Source organism: Anomaloglossus baeobatrachus, chromosome 5, assembly GCF_048569485.1.
Source record: "Anomaloglossus baeobatrachus isolate aAnoBae1 chromosome 5, aAnoBae1.hap1, whole genome shotgun sequence".
NCBI lineage: Eukaryota > Metazoa > Chordata > Amphibia > Anura > Aromobatidae > Anomaloglossus > Anomaloglossus baeobatrachus.
Window position 1 is genome coordinate 397,832,233 of NC_134357.1, and position 12,869 is coordinate 397,845,101.

Below are 12,869 nucleotides of genomic sequence, written 5' to 3' on the forward strand. Positions count from 1 at the left end.
GGAACACTGCACTCTCATAGAATTGGAAAAAATATCAACAGATTCGTTTTTGTGCCAAGAATTTATTTATTTATATTTTTATATTTTATATTTAATTAATAGACAGACTGAGTGAAAGGGGACGTTTCGGCCCAAATATAGGCCTTCTTCACGCCAATATACACTAGAGAGAGGTGAAGATAAACAATAATCAATATTTACATTATGGTACAATTTCAACATAAATACAAATATACATACAGAAAGCATACATATACATACAAAGAATTTCATGTCAGTATTGAATATATTTGAAGGACAGTAATATATACTAGCAGTTTGTCATGTAGAAAAAATTAGAGAACGGCAACAAAATGGTATGTATGAGAGATATAGCATACCTCAGATGCTGAGAGGTGGTTTATTCAGGTTCTGTACGTGCAGAAAAAGAGGGGGGAGAGGTTTTTTGTTCTAGAGGAACACCACTTAAATTATTAACTCTTTCATTAGGAGTCTCAATGAACAAGTCCTATGGAAAAGGAGTATACATAAGAGATCATATATATGTATATGTTTCTGGTGTAACACTATGTAAGCATTTTTACCTTGTTGGTGTTTATGTGAGATTTCACAAAGCCAGTAATTTGAATCTTTATGACACAGGTTACCAAAAAATTATTCTTTTCTTGTGGTCCCTTAATAGAATTGAGAATCCAAGGTTAGAAGTAGAATTTCCTTTATCACTGAGTATTCACATGGATTGTATGTCATAGGTACCTTGAATGTTAGTATAGTCAATACAGCAGATGCTGGGGCAATATAGAAGTCCATGCAGGTTGAACCATCAAGAATAATCATAAAATATGCATTCTACGAAAAAAGAGGGATAGGGATGACCCCAGATGTCTTATGACTATGTCATAAGATTCTGGATACTGTAGTCTGGACCTCGGTTCCCTCACTAGCACCTCAATCCCTCCTCCCCATTAGGGCAGAGTGCACACCATTTACTCCAAGCTGATATATCTGTCTTGGTGATTGCACCAGCCCACTCATGTCATTTGATACATTTGCCTATGATGACACAACCAGTAATAGCATACTGGCACAAGTCACTAACTCTACAGAATTCCTTAAAACCCCAATCAGAGAAGTCAGGACTAGGGACTGGGAAAAGGAGAACCGTACATTCATTTCTCTAGATCTCCATTGTACGACCCTAGCAGAATACTACCGACAGAACCGGATCCCTAGGGGCCTTAGGTGTAATTTAAAACCCACCCTATTTTCTAATAACAAGAATTATTGCAAAAAATATCAACAAATTCTCAATAAGTGCTCCTTAGATATAATTGTTCTGACGGTGGAATACCTTCAGACAGCCATAAAAGAGTCTAAAGAAAAAATCTTGACTATAGAAACTCAATTAGCAGATAGTCTGACCCCGGGGGACCTCGCTTCTTTCAAGAAAAAAGCTGAAGATACATTAAAGGAGTTCAAGAAGGGACTAGAAGAAAAGAAGAGACAGAAATTCCAAAGAGATACAGACGATTACCTACACAACAGAGTTTATAGATGGAACGATGGACAAACCAATACACGACAATGGAGAAGACAAGCAGTCTACAACCACTCAGCCTCTTCTGGCAGCGAATCTGGTGGCAGTCTTCCAAGCTCAACGTCTTTTTTAGGACCTGGAAAAAGAAAACCAAACCAACGAGGAGGTCGAGGAGGCGGAGGCGGAGATTGGGGGATGACATTGAGATCACAGGTGAGGGTCCCAATTTAGTTATTAATATCTCTGACTATACTTTGGCTCCTAATGAACTATCCATACTTAACAAAGGTCTTACTTTCTGTCCTACACCCAAATGGGACTCCTTTACATTAGAAAAGGACATGCAAAAGTTCTATAGGTCACTCAGACTTAAAACCCACTTTGGTATTAATCCCTTACAGAAACTCAATCCTGAACCACCTCCCAATGAGACTAGTATTAAAATACTAGGTCTTCTTAATCCAAGCCAATATATGCCGCCTAAAACACATCATGCGGTCGAGACGTTTATAGCCTTGGTTGACCGAGATGTAAATGACAATATACACGATCATGAACTGGGTTTTTACCCAACACGGAATAACACCAATGCACTAGAGAAATTAGCCATAACCTCACTTAAGAATAACAAAATGATAACCTTGAAACCTGCTGACAAAGGGGGTGCCATTGTAGTTCAAAACACACACGACTACATTCAGGAGATAAGACGCCAACTCAATGATACCACCACCTATCAGAAAATTACCTCAGACCCAATCTTTAAAATTCAACAAAGAATTCAGAATTTTTTATCCATTTACCAAGAGAAAGGTATCATTGACCAGACCACTCGTACTTTCCTTACAAAATCACACCCTGTTACACCTGTTTTTTATACACTACCCAAAATCCATAAGACACTCAACAATCCCCCAGGCCGACCTATTGTGGCATCCACAGAATCCATTCTTTCACCTCTATCCATCTATTTGGAAAAAGTACTAACTCCCTTGACTAAAAACACTAGATCTTACATATTGGACACTAACGATTTTTTACAAAAAATCAGAGCTCTCAATAAAACCTCCCCGAACAGTCTTCTCTGTACATGGGATGTAAGTAGTTTATATACATCGATCTCACATGACAAGGGTACTAGAGCAACCAAAATTGCTCTGGAAAAAACGAGCTTAAGTCAGGATTCAATAGACTTCACGATGGGCCTACTTGAAATAGTCCTTGATGAAAATTATTTTCTCTTCAAGGACGATTTCTACATACAGCGACACGGGACTGCTATGGGCTCGAATGTAGCCCCGGCTTACGCAAATTTGTTTATGGATTTTTTTGAGAATAGGTTTATATATTCTTATCCATCTTTCGATGAACTGACCCTCATATGGGTCAGATTTATCGACGATATTTTCTGTATTTGGCGAGGGGATGTCACCATTTACTCCAAGCTAAATATCCACCAGTACTTAAAAACATTTTTATATTTTTTTTTGCCAGTGGTACATTTTGCCTTTAACTCATAATACTGCAAACTGTGGATGGTAAGATCTTGAGCAGGCAATAAGGAAGGTTTCTCAGATCTTGTCACAGATACTCTGATTATTTTCTGCAGTAGTTTAAAGATATTTAATAAAAACTGACAAATGTAATATGCATGATAAACTTTATTGTGTACTAATAGCATATAGATGCACCCAGCTCCCTGTCACATGGATTAACTATTACATGATGTGCGTATCATGTCATTATAAAAGACTGGCACAAAGAATATTGGCTACATATTCAGTTTTTCTTCTGTTGCATTCACTTTCTGTGACACAACTTTGCCGTCCACTACTTCTTCTACGATAGTTGTAACTTTCCTGGTTTTATTTGGTTCTGAAATAAAATATCAAATAGCATTATGTGAGTTATTGTTTGTAATTTGCATTTTGCAACTACCAAACACATAAAAGATTTTGTAATAAAATGATGAAGAATAAGGATTGGATGAAGGCAGTAGGGGGTGCAATGGATTATTTCAGGTGTTCGTTATTAAGGACCACAAATTCAAAGTCTACCAGAAAATACATGACTTGCACACATTTTGGTATTCTTTATACCAATCTATTTAGGTGGGAAACTAGGCTTTTACATGGGATGGAAGGCTTCTCCTATGATCAGAGGTTACAAAAAAGACTTCTTAAAGGCAATTTCATTTACATGTATAAATACATATGTGGTCAATACAAAGGACTGACACATGACCTATCACAAGGACCTTTGAAAGGGCCAGGACCATTGACTACATGTGGAGGAAAGGCTGCATCTAAATAGGAAAAGGTTCTTTACAGTTGTAGTAGTCAGACTGTGGAGTGCCTGAACATAAGAGGTTATTGTAATGGCAGATATGGGGTTATTAATAATCTAGATATGTGGGTTATAAATAACCTAGTAATAGAAAATAGAATAACTGGTCAAGTAAGGTTGAACTTGATGGACCTATGACTTTTGTCAACCAATGTAACCTTATAGATGACAACTCCCTTGAAGTAGTTATCTCATGATGACACCACCTTCTTAAAATTGTCTCAGTTTTCAGTCAGCTGTTCATGTTGTCTGGATCCATGACCAGGCATGCATGAACATACTGGGTCTGCTAGAGCAGAAGTCTTTGCTACAAAGTAGTGCTCGATTATGATTTATAGAGGGTGTCCTTAGGTCTGGAATTTCCAAGGAAGTTGCACCTGACTATACAACTTTAATGATTGGCAACTATCTAAAACATGAATGAGCTATTTGCCTCTGGCATTAAGGAGGGGAAGGAAAAAGGGGACCACTTTTCTATGACACCAATATACTCTTTTATGCCATGTAAATATGGTTTATCACCCTGACACATCAAATTGTTTACATATCAGAAAAGAAAATATACATACCTTTCACGGGTACTGGTTCTTTGCGTTGCCATCTAAAAAACAATAAATGGTTTTCATCATGATCATTGTACTAAGATTATTGAATAGTGCTTCAACTTTGTCATCTTATCTTATGTCATAAATATGTAGGAGAAAATCAAATTGCTAAAGTCTCTAATTTCAGATCACTACTTCCAGGTTGCAAGCTTTCTCGAAGAGTATTCTTCAACTCCAGTCCTCAAGGCCTTCCAACAGATCATGTTTTCAGTATAATTACATCGCCTTTGTAATACTAAAAAAATCATGAAGACATGATCTGTTGGTGGGCATAGAGGACTGCAGTTGAGGAACACTATTCTAGAAGTCTCGATCCATGAAAACCCTCAAGTAGAATAAATTTCCAAGCTATACAACTGGGTTTTAACTTTTTTAGAGCTTTTATATATTAGAAATCAGTTATGATCTTCTAACATGTGTCATTGAGGGCCCATTATCTGTTGATTGGTCCATCCATTCATTGATTTCATCAGTAATTCCATACAAACATCCATCCTTTCATCCATGGGTGTTACTCTTATTTGATCCATCAAGACTTACGATTCTCCTTCAAGTAGTCTACGATATGTCTCAATCTCCATTTCCAGTCGGGTCTTGATATCCAAAAGAATTGTGTATTCTGCATTCTGACGTTCTAGATCACTGCGTACTTGACTTAACTGTTCTTCAATATTTCCTACATAGCCTTGTAGTTGAGCCAACTGTGTACTGTAACAACGCTCTGTCTCCGCCAGTGAGCACTCCAAGGATGATTTCTGTTTGGGAAAGATGAAGCAACACAAAATATACATCATCTTGCAATATGTATCATTAATATTAGCAGTTAAAGAAGTCATAGTCATCATAATCACCATGGCCAGCTGTGCCTGGAGCTCAATCTCCAACTCTTGGATAGTTCGTCTAAGTTCACTGAGCTGGGATCTGTGGGACTCTACCATTTCACTTCTGTGAGAAATTTCTCTATTCAGTTCGGCACTCTACAAATATATAGAAAATATTTAGGAACATCTTGTGGGAAGCCATCTATACTCATCATCCTACTCTACATGTTCAATTTTACCTTTTCTTTGAACCATTCTTCAGCTTTCCTTCTGTTCTCTTCAGCAATGTCTTCATACTGAGTTCTCATGTCATTCAGGAGTTTGCCGAGATCTACTCCTGGAGCTGCATCCATCTCCACATTAATATCTCCCTTCTGTCCTCTCAATGCCTTCATTTCCTGGGATTGAGTTGGAAAATAGGGCAAAAAAATGAATTTACGAGGTCCAATAAACAAAAGTATGCAATATAGTTATAAAAGAAAAAGTATGAGGAAATGAATTCACACTGGAATTTCATATGCCAGTTTTAATTCTTTAGTGACGGTGAATTTTTCATCTTTACGCCTTTGTCTATTCCTCTACTTTTTTCGAGAACCATACCTTTCTTGTTTCTCTGTCAACAGAGCCATGTCAGGGTTTTGTGGTGGGAACAAGCTGTAGTTTTGAATAACATTATTAATTTCACCATACAAGGTAATGAAAAATGTGAAAAGAATTCAAGCGAGATAAACTCTTTAAAAAAAGAATTCGGCCACTAATTTTTGGGGTTTATTTTTACTGCATTCATTGTGCAATTAAAATGCATATACGTTTTCTGCAGGTGGACACCCAGATGTAGCAGACTACTCTTTGGTGTCCGCCTGCAGAAAGCGTATACGCCCGAAAATAGTGCAAGACAGAGCACACATTGACTCTGTCTGCTCCATTATAGTCAATGGCCCTATCGGCGCATGCGTCCGAAGTATGTTTTGCAGAGGTCTTTGGACGGAAGCTCCGACGGGATCACTGAACGGAGGTAAAAACAAAATGTGAAAGCGGCCTATATCCCATCTCCCCAATGAAAGCAATATGGATCCCTGACCCAATGTTCATGTTCATGGGGATATAGGGAAAACAAGTAGAAGCTAGGTTGAGCACCTTTACTACGCAATATGTGGCTGCAGTAGGGTTAAATCACTGTGATATATTGTAGCTCGCAGGTAAATCTAATCTATTATAACAACTAATTAATTTATTATTGTGCTCAAAGAAATAAATAAAGCGTATTTTGGTTTGAAATTATTTTGAAAGTATGATGCCAAGTTTTGTAAATGGTGGCTATATTTCTGCAAATCTTAGATAGCCCTAGGGAATGATGCTAGCCAGTTACCATTAGTACGAAGCATGTCTATCTTTCCTTCCAGTATATAAAAAACAATTTTACAGTGACTGAAAGTCATCAAAATGAAGGCAGACGTATAAGCTGAAGGATTTATACACTAGGAACTATAGTATATAGCTAAATCAATACCTCTTCATGGTTCTTCTTTAGACACTCAATCTCTTCCTTCAGACTTTCAAGCTGAGTTACAAGGTTGGCTTTAGTAAAGTTTAATTCATCTAATACTCTTCTTAGACCACAGATATCTGATTCCACAGTCTGATGAATGCTGGCCTCATTCTCATACCTGAAATGAAATCACTTATGCAGATCATTCAGATAGCGATAATATATGGGAAAATATAGTGAAGGTTAATTTGGCAAAAGACACGTAGCTTAAGCTGACCATGGACTTAATGGACCATGGACTTTCTCCAGCTCTGGAGATTTAGCTACAAAATCAACCTAGAGCAGCTGAGCTTTAGTGGTTCTTTAACACTTACAGAAATGTATGGGAGTTATAGAAACAGCATAGCACAGATTCTCTTGGCTGATTCTGTATCTCCACTTCCTCTGGTGATCAGAGCAGGACAGTTATTCCTGTCTCATCCATGAAAGGTTAGGATGGGAATAATCTCATGAAATAGGCTTCAGCCGATGCCTATTCAAACATTAGCTACTCCTTCTGACTCTACAAACAGTTGACTTGGGTATACTAATAAATTATAAACTGCATATGAGCCACCAGTGTGATGCAGCAGCAAAAAAAGGCAATCACAGTTCTGGGATGTATTACGAGAAGCATAGAGTCCTCTACTCCTCTTTGGTCACATCTCATCTGGAATACTTTGCCCAGTTCTGGGCACCACATTTTAAAAAATACATCGAAAAACTGGAGTAAGTTCAGAGAAGAGCAACCAGGATGGTGAGCTGGTTGCAAACTATGTCCTACGAGGAATGGTTAAAGGATCTGGGAATGTTTGACTTGCAAAAAAGAAGGCTAAGGGGTACTTCTCATATAGCGAGATCGCTAGCGAGATCGCTGCTGAGTCACGGTTTTTGTGACGTACCAGTGACCTTATTAGCAATCTCGCTGTGTGTGACACTGAGCAGCGATCTGGCCCCTGCTGTGAAATCGCTGCTCGTTACACACAGTGCTGGTTCATTTTTTGGACGTTGCTCTCCCGCTGTGAAGCACACATCGCTGTGTTTGACAGCGAGAGAGCAACGATCTGAATGAGCAGGGAGCCGGCGTCTGGAAGCTGCGGTAAGCTGTAACCAAGGTAAATATTGGGTAACCAAGCGAAGGGCTTAGCTTGGTTGCCCAATATTTACCTTGGTTACTAGCGTATGCCACTCTCAGGCTGCCAGTGCCGACTCCCTGCTCCCTGCACACGTAGCCAGAGTACACATTGGGTAAATAAGCGAAGCGGTTTGCTTATTATTCTGATGTGTACTCTGGCTAGGAGTGCAGGGAACCAGCGCTAAGCGGTGTGCGATGGTAACCAAGGTAAATATCGGGTAACCAAGCGAAGTGCTTTGCTTGGTTACCCGATATTTACCTTAGTTACCAAGTGCAGCATCGCTTCCACGCATCGCTGCTGGCTGAGGGCTGGTCACTGGTCACTAGTAAGATCTGCCTGATTGACAGCTCACCAGCGACCATGTAGCAACGCACCAGCGATCCTGACCAGGTCAGATCGCTGGTGGGATCGCTGGAGCATCGCTAAAGTGTAATGGTACCCTAAGACTGAATAGCTGTCTACAGATATTTGAAGTAATATCACAGTGTAGAGGAATCATCCTTATTCTCATTTGCACATGGAAACACGAGACACTACAGATTAGATATTAGAAAAAGACTTTTGCCAGTGAGGGTGATCAAGGAGTGGAACAGGCTGCCACGAGAAGTGGTGAGCTCTCCTTCAATGGAAATCTTTAAACACAGGCTGGACAGATATCTGTGTGGGATGATATAGTGAATCCTGCAATGAGCAGGGGTGGGACACGATGACCCTGGAAGTCCCTTCCAACTGTAACATACTATGATTCTACATCACACCATGTTTTCTCCAATAGGCAGAGGGGAATAAGATATTTGGCAAGCGATTATCTCTCATAGGAAGAAAGGTTCTAATGTGTTATAATCCAACATGCCCAGACTTTTTTTTCCTTAAATCTGCTGTTTGAGGGATGTTCAGAGCCCCCACCCTTTATATAGCATGATCCATAATGTCCAAAATAGTTTCACAAACATTTATTTGATATTTATGGCCACATTTTTTATCTAAAACCAATTAGAACCAGTTAGAATGCTATATAAAGTGTAATATAATATAATCGATATAAAAAGTCTACACACCCCTGTTAAAATGCCAGGTTTTTGACTGTAAACAAATTATATCAAGAAGAATCATTTATGAATTTTTTTTTATCCTTTAATGTCACCCATAATCTGTATAAGTCAATTGAGAAACAAAAAATCATATTGAGGGGAAAATAAAAATAATAAAACCAAAATAATAAGGTTGCATAAGTGTGAACAATCACTTGTTTTGGGGATGTGGTTATGATCAGAATTACATAATCACTTTTAAATTTATGTAAAATAGCGGTCAGTACACAGCTGACATCATTCACAGTGATTCTGAATAACCCCATATAAAGTTTAACTTTTTTAGTAGAATTTTCCTGATATTTTCTTAGTTGCATTTTACAGAAAAAGCCATGGTCCATTCAGAAACAGCTTACAACACAGCAAAGGGATCTCATTGTTGAAAGTTATCAGTCAGGAGCAGGGTACCATTTTTTTTTTCCAAGGCATTAGATATACAATGGATGGTCACTAGAGATGAGTGAACCCATGGAAATTTAGTTCAGCAGGTTCAGCCATACTTTATGTAAAGTTTGGTTTGGGAACTGGATTAGACCTGAATCCCAATGGAAATCACTAATTGGGCACTCGCATGTTGTCAGCAATAAACAAATAACTTCCAGAAGCGGGTGGGCGGGAGTTTCCATTTTTTTTTTTGGTGCACACTACATTGGATAATTCTGTTGTTACCCCCAGTGCACACCATTCAAACACTGCAAGCGGCTCGCACTAAGCTGAGCACCAAGCATACATGAGCACAGCTATGCTTGCGTGAGTGGTTTTCATATGTAAAGCATCTGAACTTCAAACCTGAACTCTGTTTTTTTTGTAAAGTCTGTGTTTGGTATGAACACCGAACCTCGGGTTTAATCATCTAAAATGGTCACCAAGAAATGGCTTAAATTTGGCATAACAATAGCCGTAGCTTAAACTGGAAGCAGAAATTTCTGTCAAATACTGGTTGTGTACTACATTTGACAACAATCTTCCATGTTCTTTATATGTCTTGCTTGTGGTTAAGGGGTCAAGATGAAAGATTATTCATACAAAGAAAAATATCCAAGCCCGGCTATGTTTTGCCAAAACCTACTTAAAGTCTGCTAAAAACATGGGGGAAAACATGTTATGGTCTGATAAGAGCAAAATTTTACTTTTTGGCCACAATTCCAAAAGGTATGTTTGCCAGAAAACCGACACTGCACACTACCAAAAGAACTGCAGACCCCCAATGAAGCATGGTGGGTGACAGAATTATGCATTGTGACTTTTTTTTATATATATATATTCCACATATCCACTGTACTGCCAAAGAAAACCTATGCCAAAACTTACTTCATTCTGAAGTCTTCTGCTGCCAACTTGGCATTGTCTATCTGAAGGACTGTTCTGGCATTTTCAGTGCTTTCTGCTAAGATCTAAGGAGGAAAATAAAGAATCAATGAAAGTTGAGTGTCTAATATTGCTAGTTAAATATTATACACACAAGTATTGCCGTTCTTATCATATTCTTCCTATTATCACAAGGGAAGGTCAAAAACAGAATTCTGCAACTTAATGTTCCCTCTGAAGTGCTTTCAAATTTCAGGCTTCTTACTGAAATACACAATGATCTATGTTATGGTGGTGTAGCTCTTGGATCACTGAAATATTAACTTCTTATAATTAACTATTTGGTCAGGAAATTTTAAGCGGTCCTCTCTATGCTATTTAGATATGTTCTCCAGTATATATTGCATATTATCCTCCTTATCTCCTTTAGTGAGTCAGAAGTAGTGGCTTCCTTAACTAAAACCCTATTCTCCACTTTTGATATCCTAATTAGAAAAACAGATCTGCCCATAATGGGCCTGGCACTAAGAGTCATTTTGGAGTGATACATTGGGGTTAATATAGATTAATCATGTCATAAGTGCAAATAAGTAACTGACAAAAGTACATACACAAGATTTTTGACTTTCTTATATTATGGGGCAAGGATAAAGTGTGATGGCAGAGTGGCTTGTTGGTGAACTCCTGGCACTCTACTGTTGCCCCAGATGCCCCCATTAACTGCACTTAAATAAGACAAAATAAACTCTAATAGCTGATTACATGCATTTTTTGTAAAAAAAATAATTTAAATTGTGGCTTATAATTAAACTAAAGTACTAATTAAATACTATATAGAATAACTTAAAATAGTAAAAAATCAAAGAAACCTATTGTCCAAAAATGTACACAACTGCTTTATACTTTAATAAAGAATCTATGGTATCAATCCCTTATTTACCCTTTTTTTGAGGTCTTCAATGATGGCAAAATATTTGCTATAATCCTCAGGAACCATCTGCTGCTGGTGCTTAATGTACCATTCCTTGATCTTGGATTCAAGCTCAGCATTAGCATTTTCTAGGGATTTGACTTTGTCCAGGTAGGAAGCCAGTCGGACGTTGAGGTTTTGCATGGTCTCCTTCTCTCCTCCATGTAGAAGACCATCATTTCCACCTGCAAAGGCCAAGTTTCCAATTGCAAAGTGTTCAGATCCTTTAGCTAGGTCTAAAGTGAAAGAGTTGGCCCTGTGGCTACTGATGCCACCAAGAGATGCTCTGACAGATCCACTTTTCCAGTTACAAGACATAATGTTAAATGTGAGATGCTGACACCTGAAGAATCTTCTGATGTCTCAGCCTAGCTACCATGTACGTATTTATACTTGTCAAGGTGGGTGTAGTGTGCTTTTTTCTTAATGTTTTTTACCATAAAACAACTCATAAATCCTGATTGGATTAATATAAGTTGTATGTAAAACTTGTTTCCCCAATAAAACCGCCTCAGGCTGTCTGTATTTTGCCCATTGTTATTGCTTGGTTTCTTATTGCTGAGACATAAAACTGCCTCTTTTCTGTACCTTTGAAGTTTGTCATTTTTCTTTTTTGCATTAGGGACAATCAGAAAAGAAATGTGAAAATAATAATTATCTGGTCTTTTGTATATGATGTTAAAGAAGATCTGTCTAGACACTTACTAATATCCTAGTATTTGAAGGTCTCAGTTGGTGCTGTGCTTGTTTTTATTATTTCCTTGTAGGATAATAGATTGCTTATATTGATGGAAAATTCTATTCAATGAACCCTATTTCTACACCTGTGGTTTGTTATTATTACTACACCCTTTAGTCCCTCTTGTAGGACTTATCAGGAACCAACCCTGGGTGTACAGTTTAGTTCTACAAAAGAAGCCATATTTGAAGATGACTTCACCGGATACTTACTGTCCTCTGGCCACCACCATATTATAGTGCCTTTGAAAAGTATTCATACGCCCTTAAACGTTTCACTTTTTTTTTTATTTTACACCCACAAAATTTTGTCTTATAGACTAAAGCCAGAGTCTTAAAGATGCTAGGATGCTCATTAAAACAAAACCTTTAGTTGAGAAATATCAGGCTTTATTACAGAGCAATCTTTGTACAAACTTTCTAAAATGACATAATTTGTGCACAGGCTTGAGCATTGGGCCAAGACTTTATGGGTCGGGTCCTCTATTGTCATTCCTCCTTTTGCCTTGCCTCCATTTCTTTATTTAAATTTTGCGCCCCTGTCGCCATAACCGCTGTTGGCGGTGGGTGCACATTGCTATTGTGACGACGTCTGGAATAAAATGGCACTGGAATCAGTGCATGCACGTAACGTGATCTCCTGCATCATTTTAATGAAGACACTGTGGGAGACGAACATGAGCTGCGGCTGCACATGCTCAGATTGAATTTGTTTTTAAATCAGTGCTTTTGCTGCTCAGAGTCATCCCCACAGTGTCCTCAGTAAAATAGCACCAGAGATCGCAGTAC

At 38.3% G+C, this 12,869-nt stretch overlaps 1 protein-coding gene across 1 annotated transcript; it reads right to left on the reverse strand.

Annotated features, from left to right (window-relative positions):
• Positions 1-3,308: 3,308 nt before the first annotated feature.
• On the reverse strand, positions 3,309-11,660 carry LOC142311606 (keratin, type I cytoskeletal 17-like). The gene is made up of 8 exons (XM_075350167.1): positions 11,313-11,660; positions 10,376-10,458; positions 6,820-6,976; positions 5,549-5,707; positions 5,340-5,465; positions 5,029-5,243; positions 4,453-4,484; positions 3,309-3,412 (listed from the first exon to the last, which is right to left on the reverse strand). Exons 1-8 carry the CDS (start codon positions 11,658-11,660, stop codon positions 3,309-3,311), a joined length of 1,224 nt encoding a protein of 407 aa, XP_075206282.1.
• Between the last annotated feature and the right edge of the window lie 1,209 nt (positions 11,661-12,869).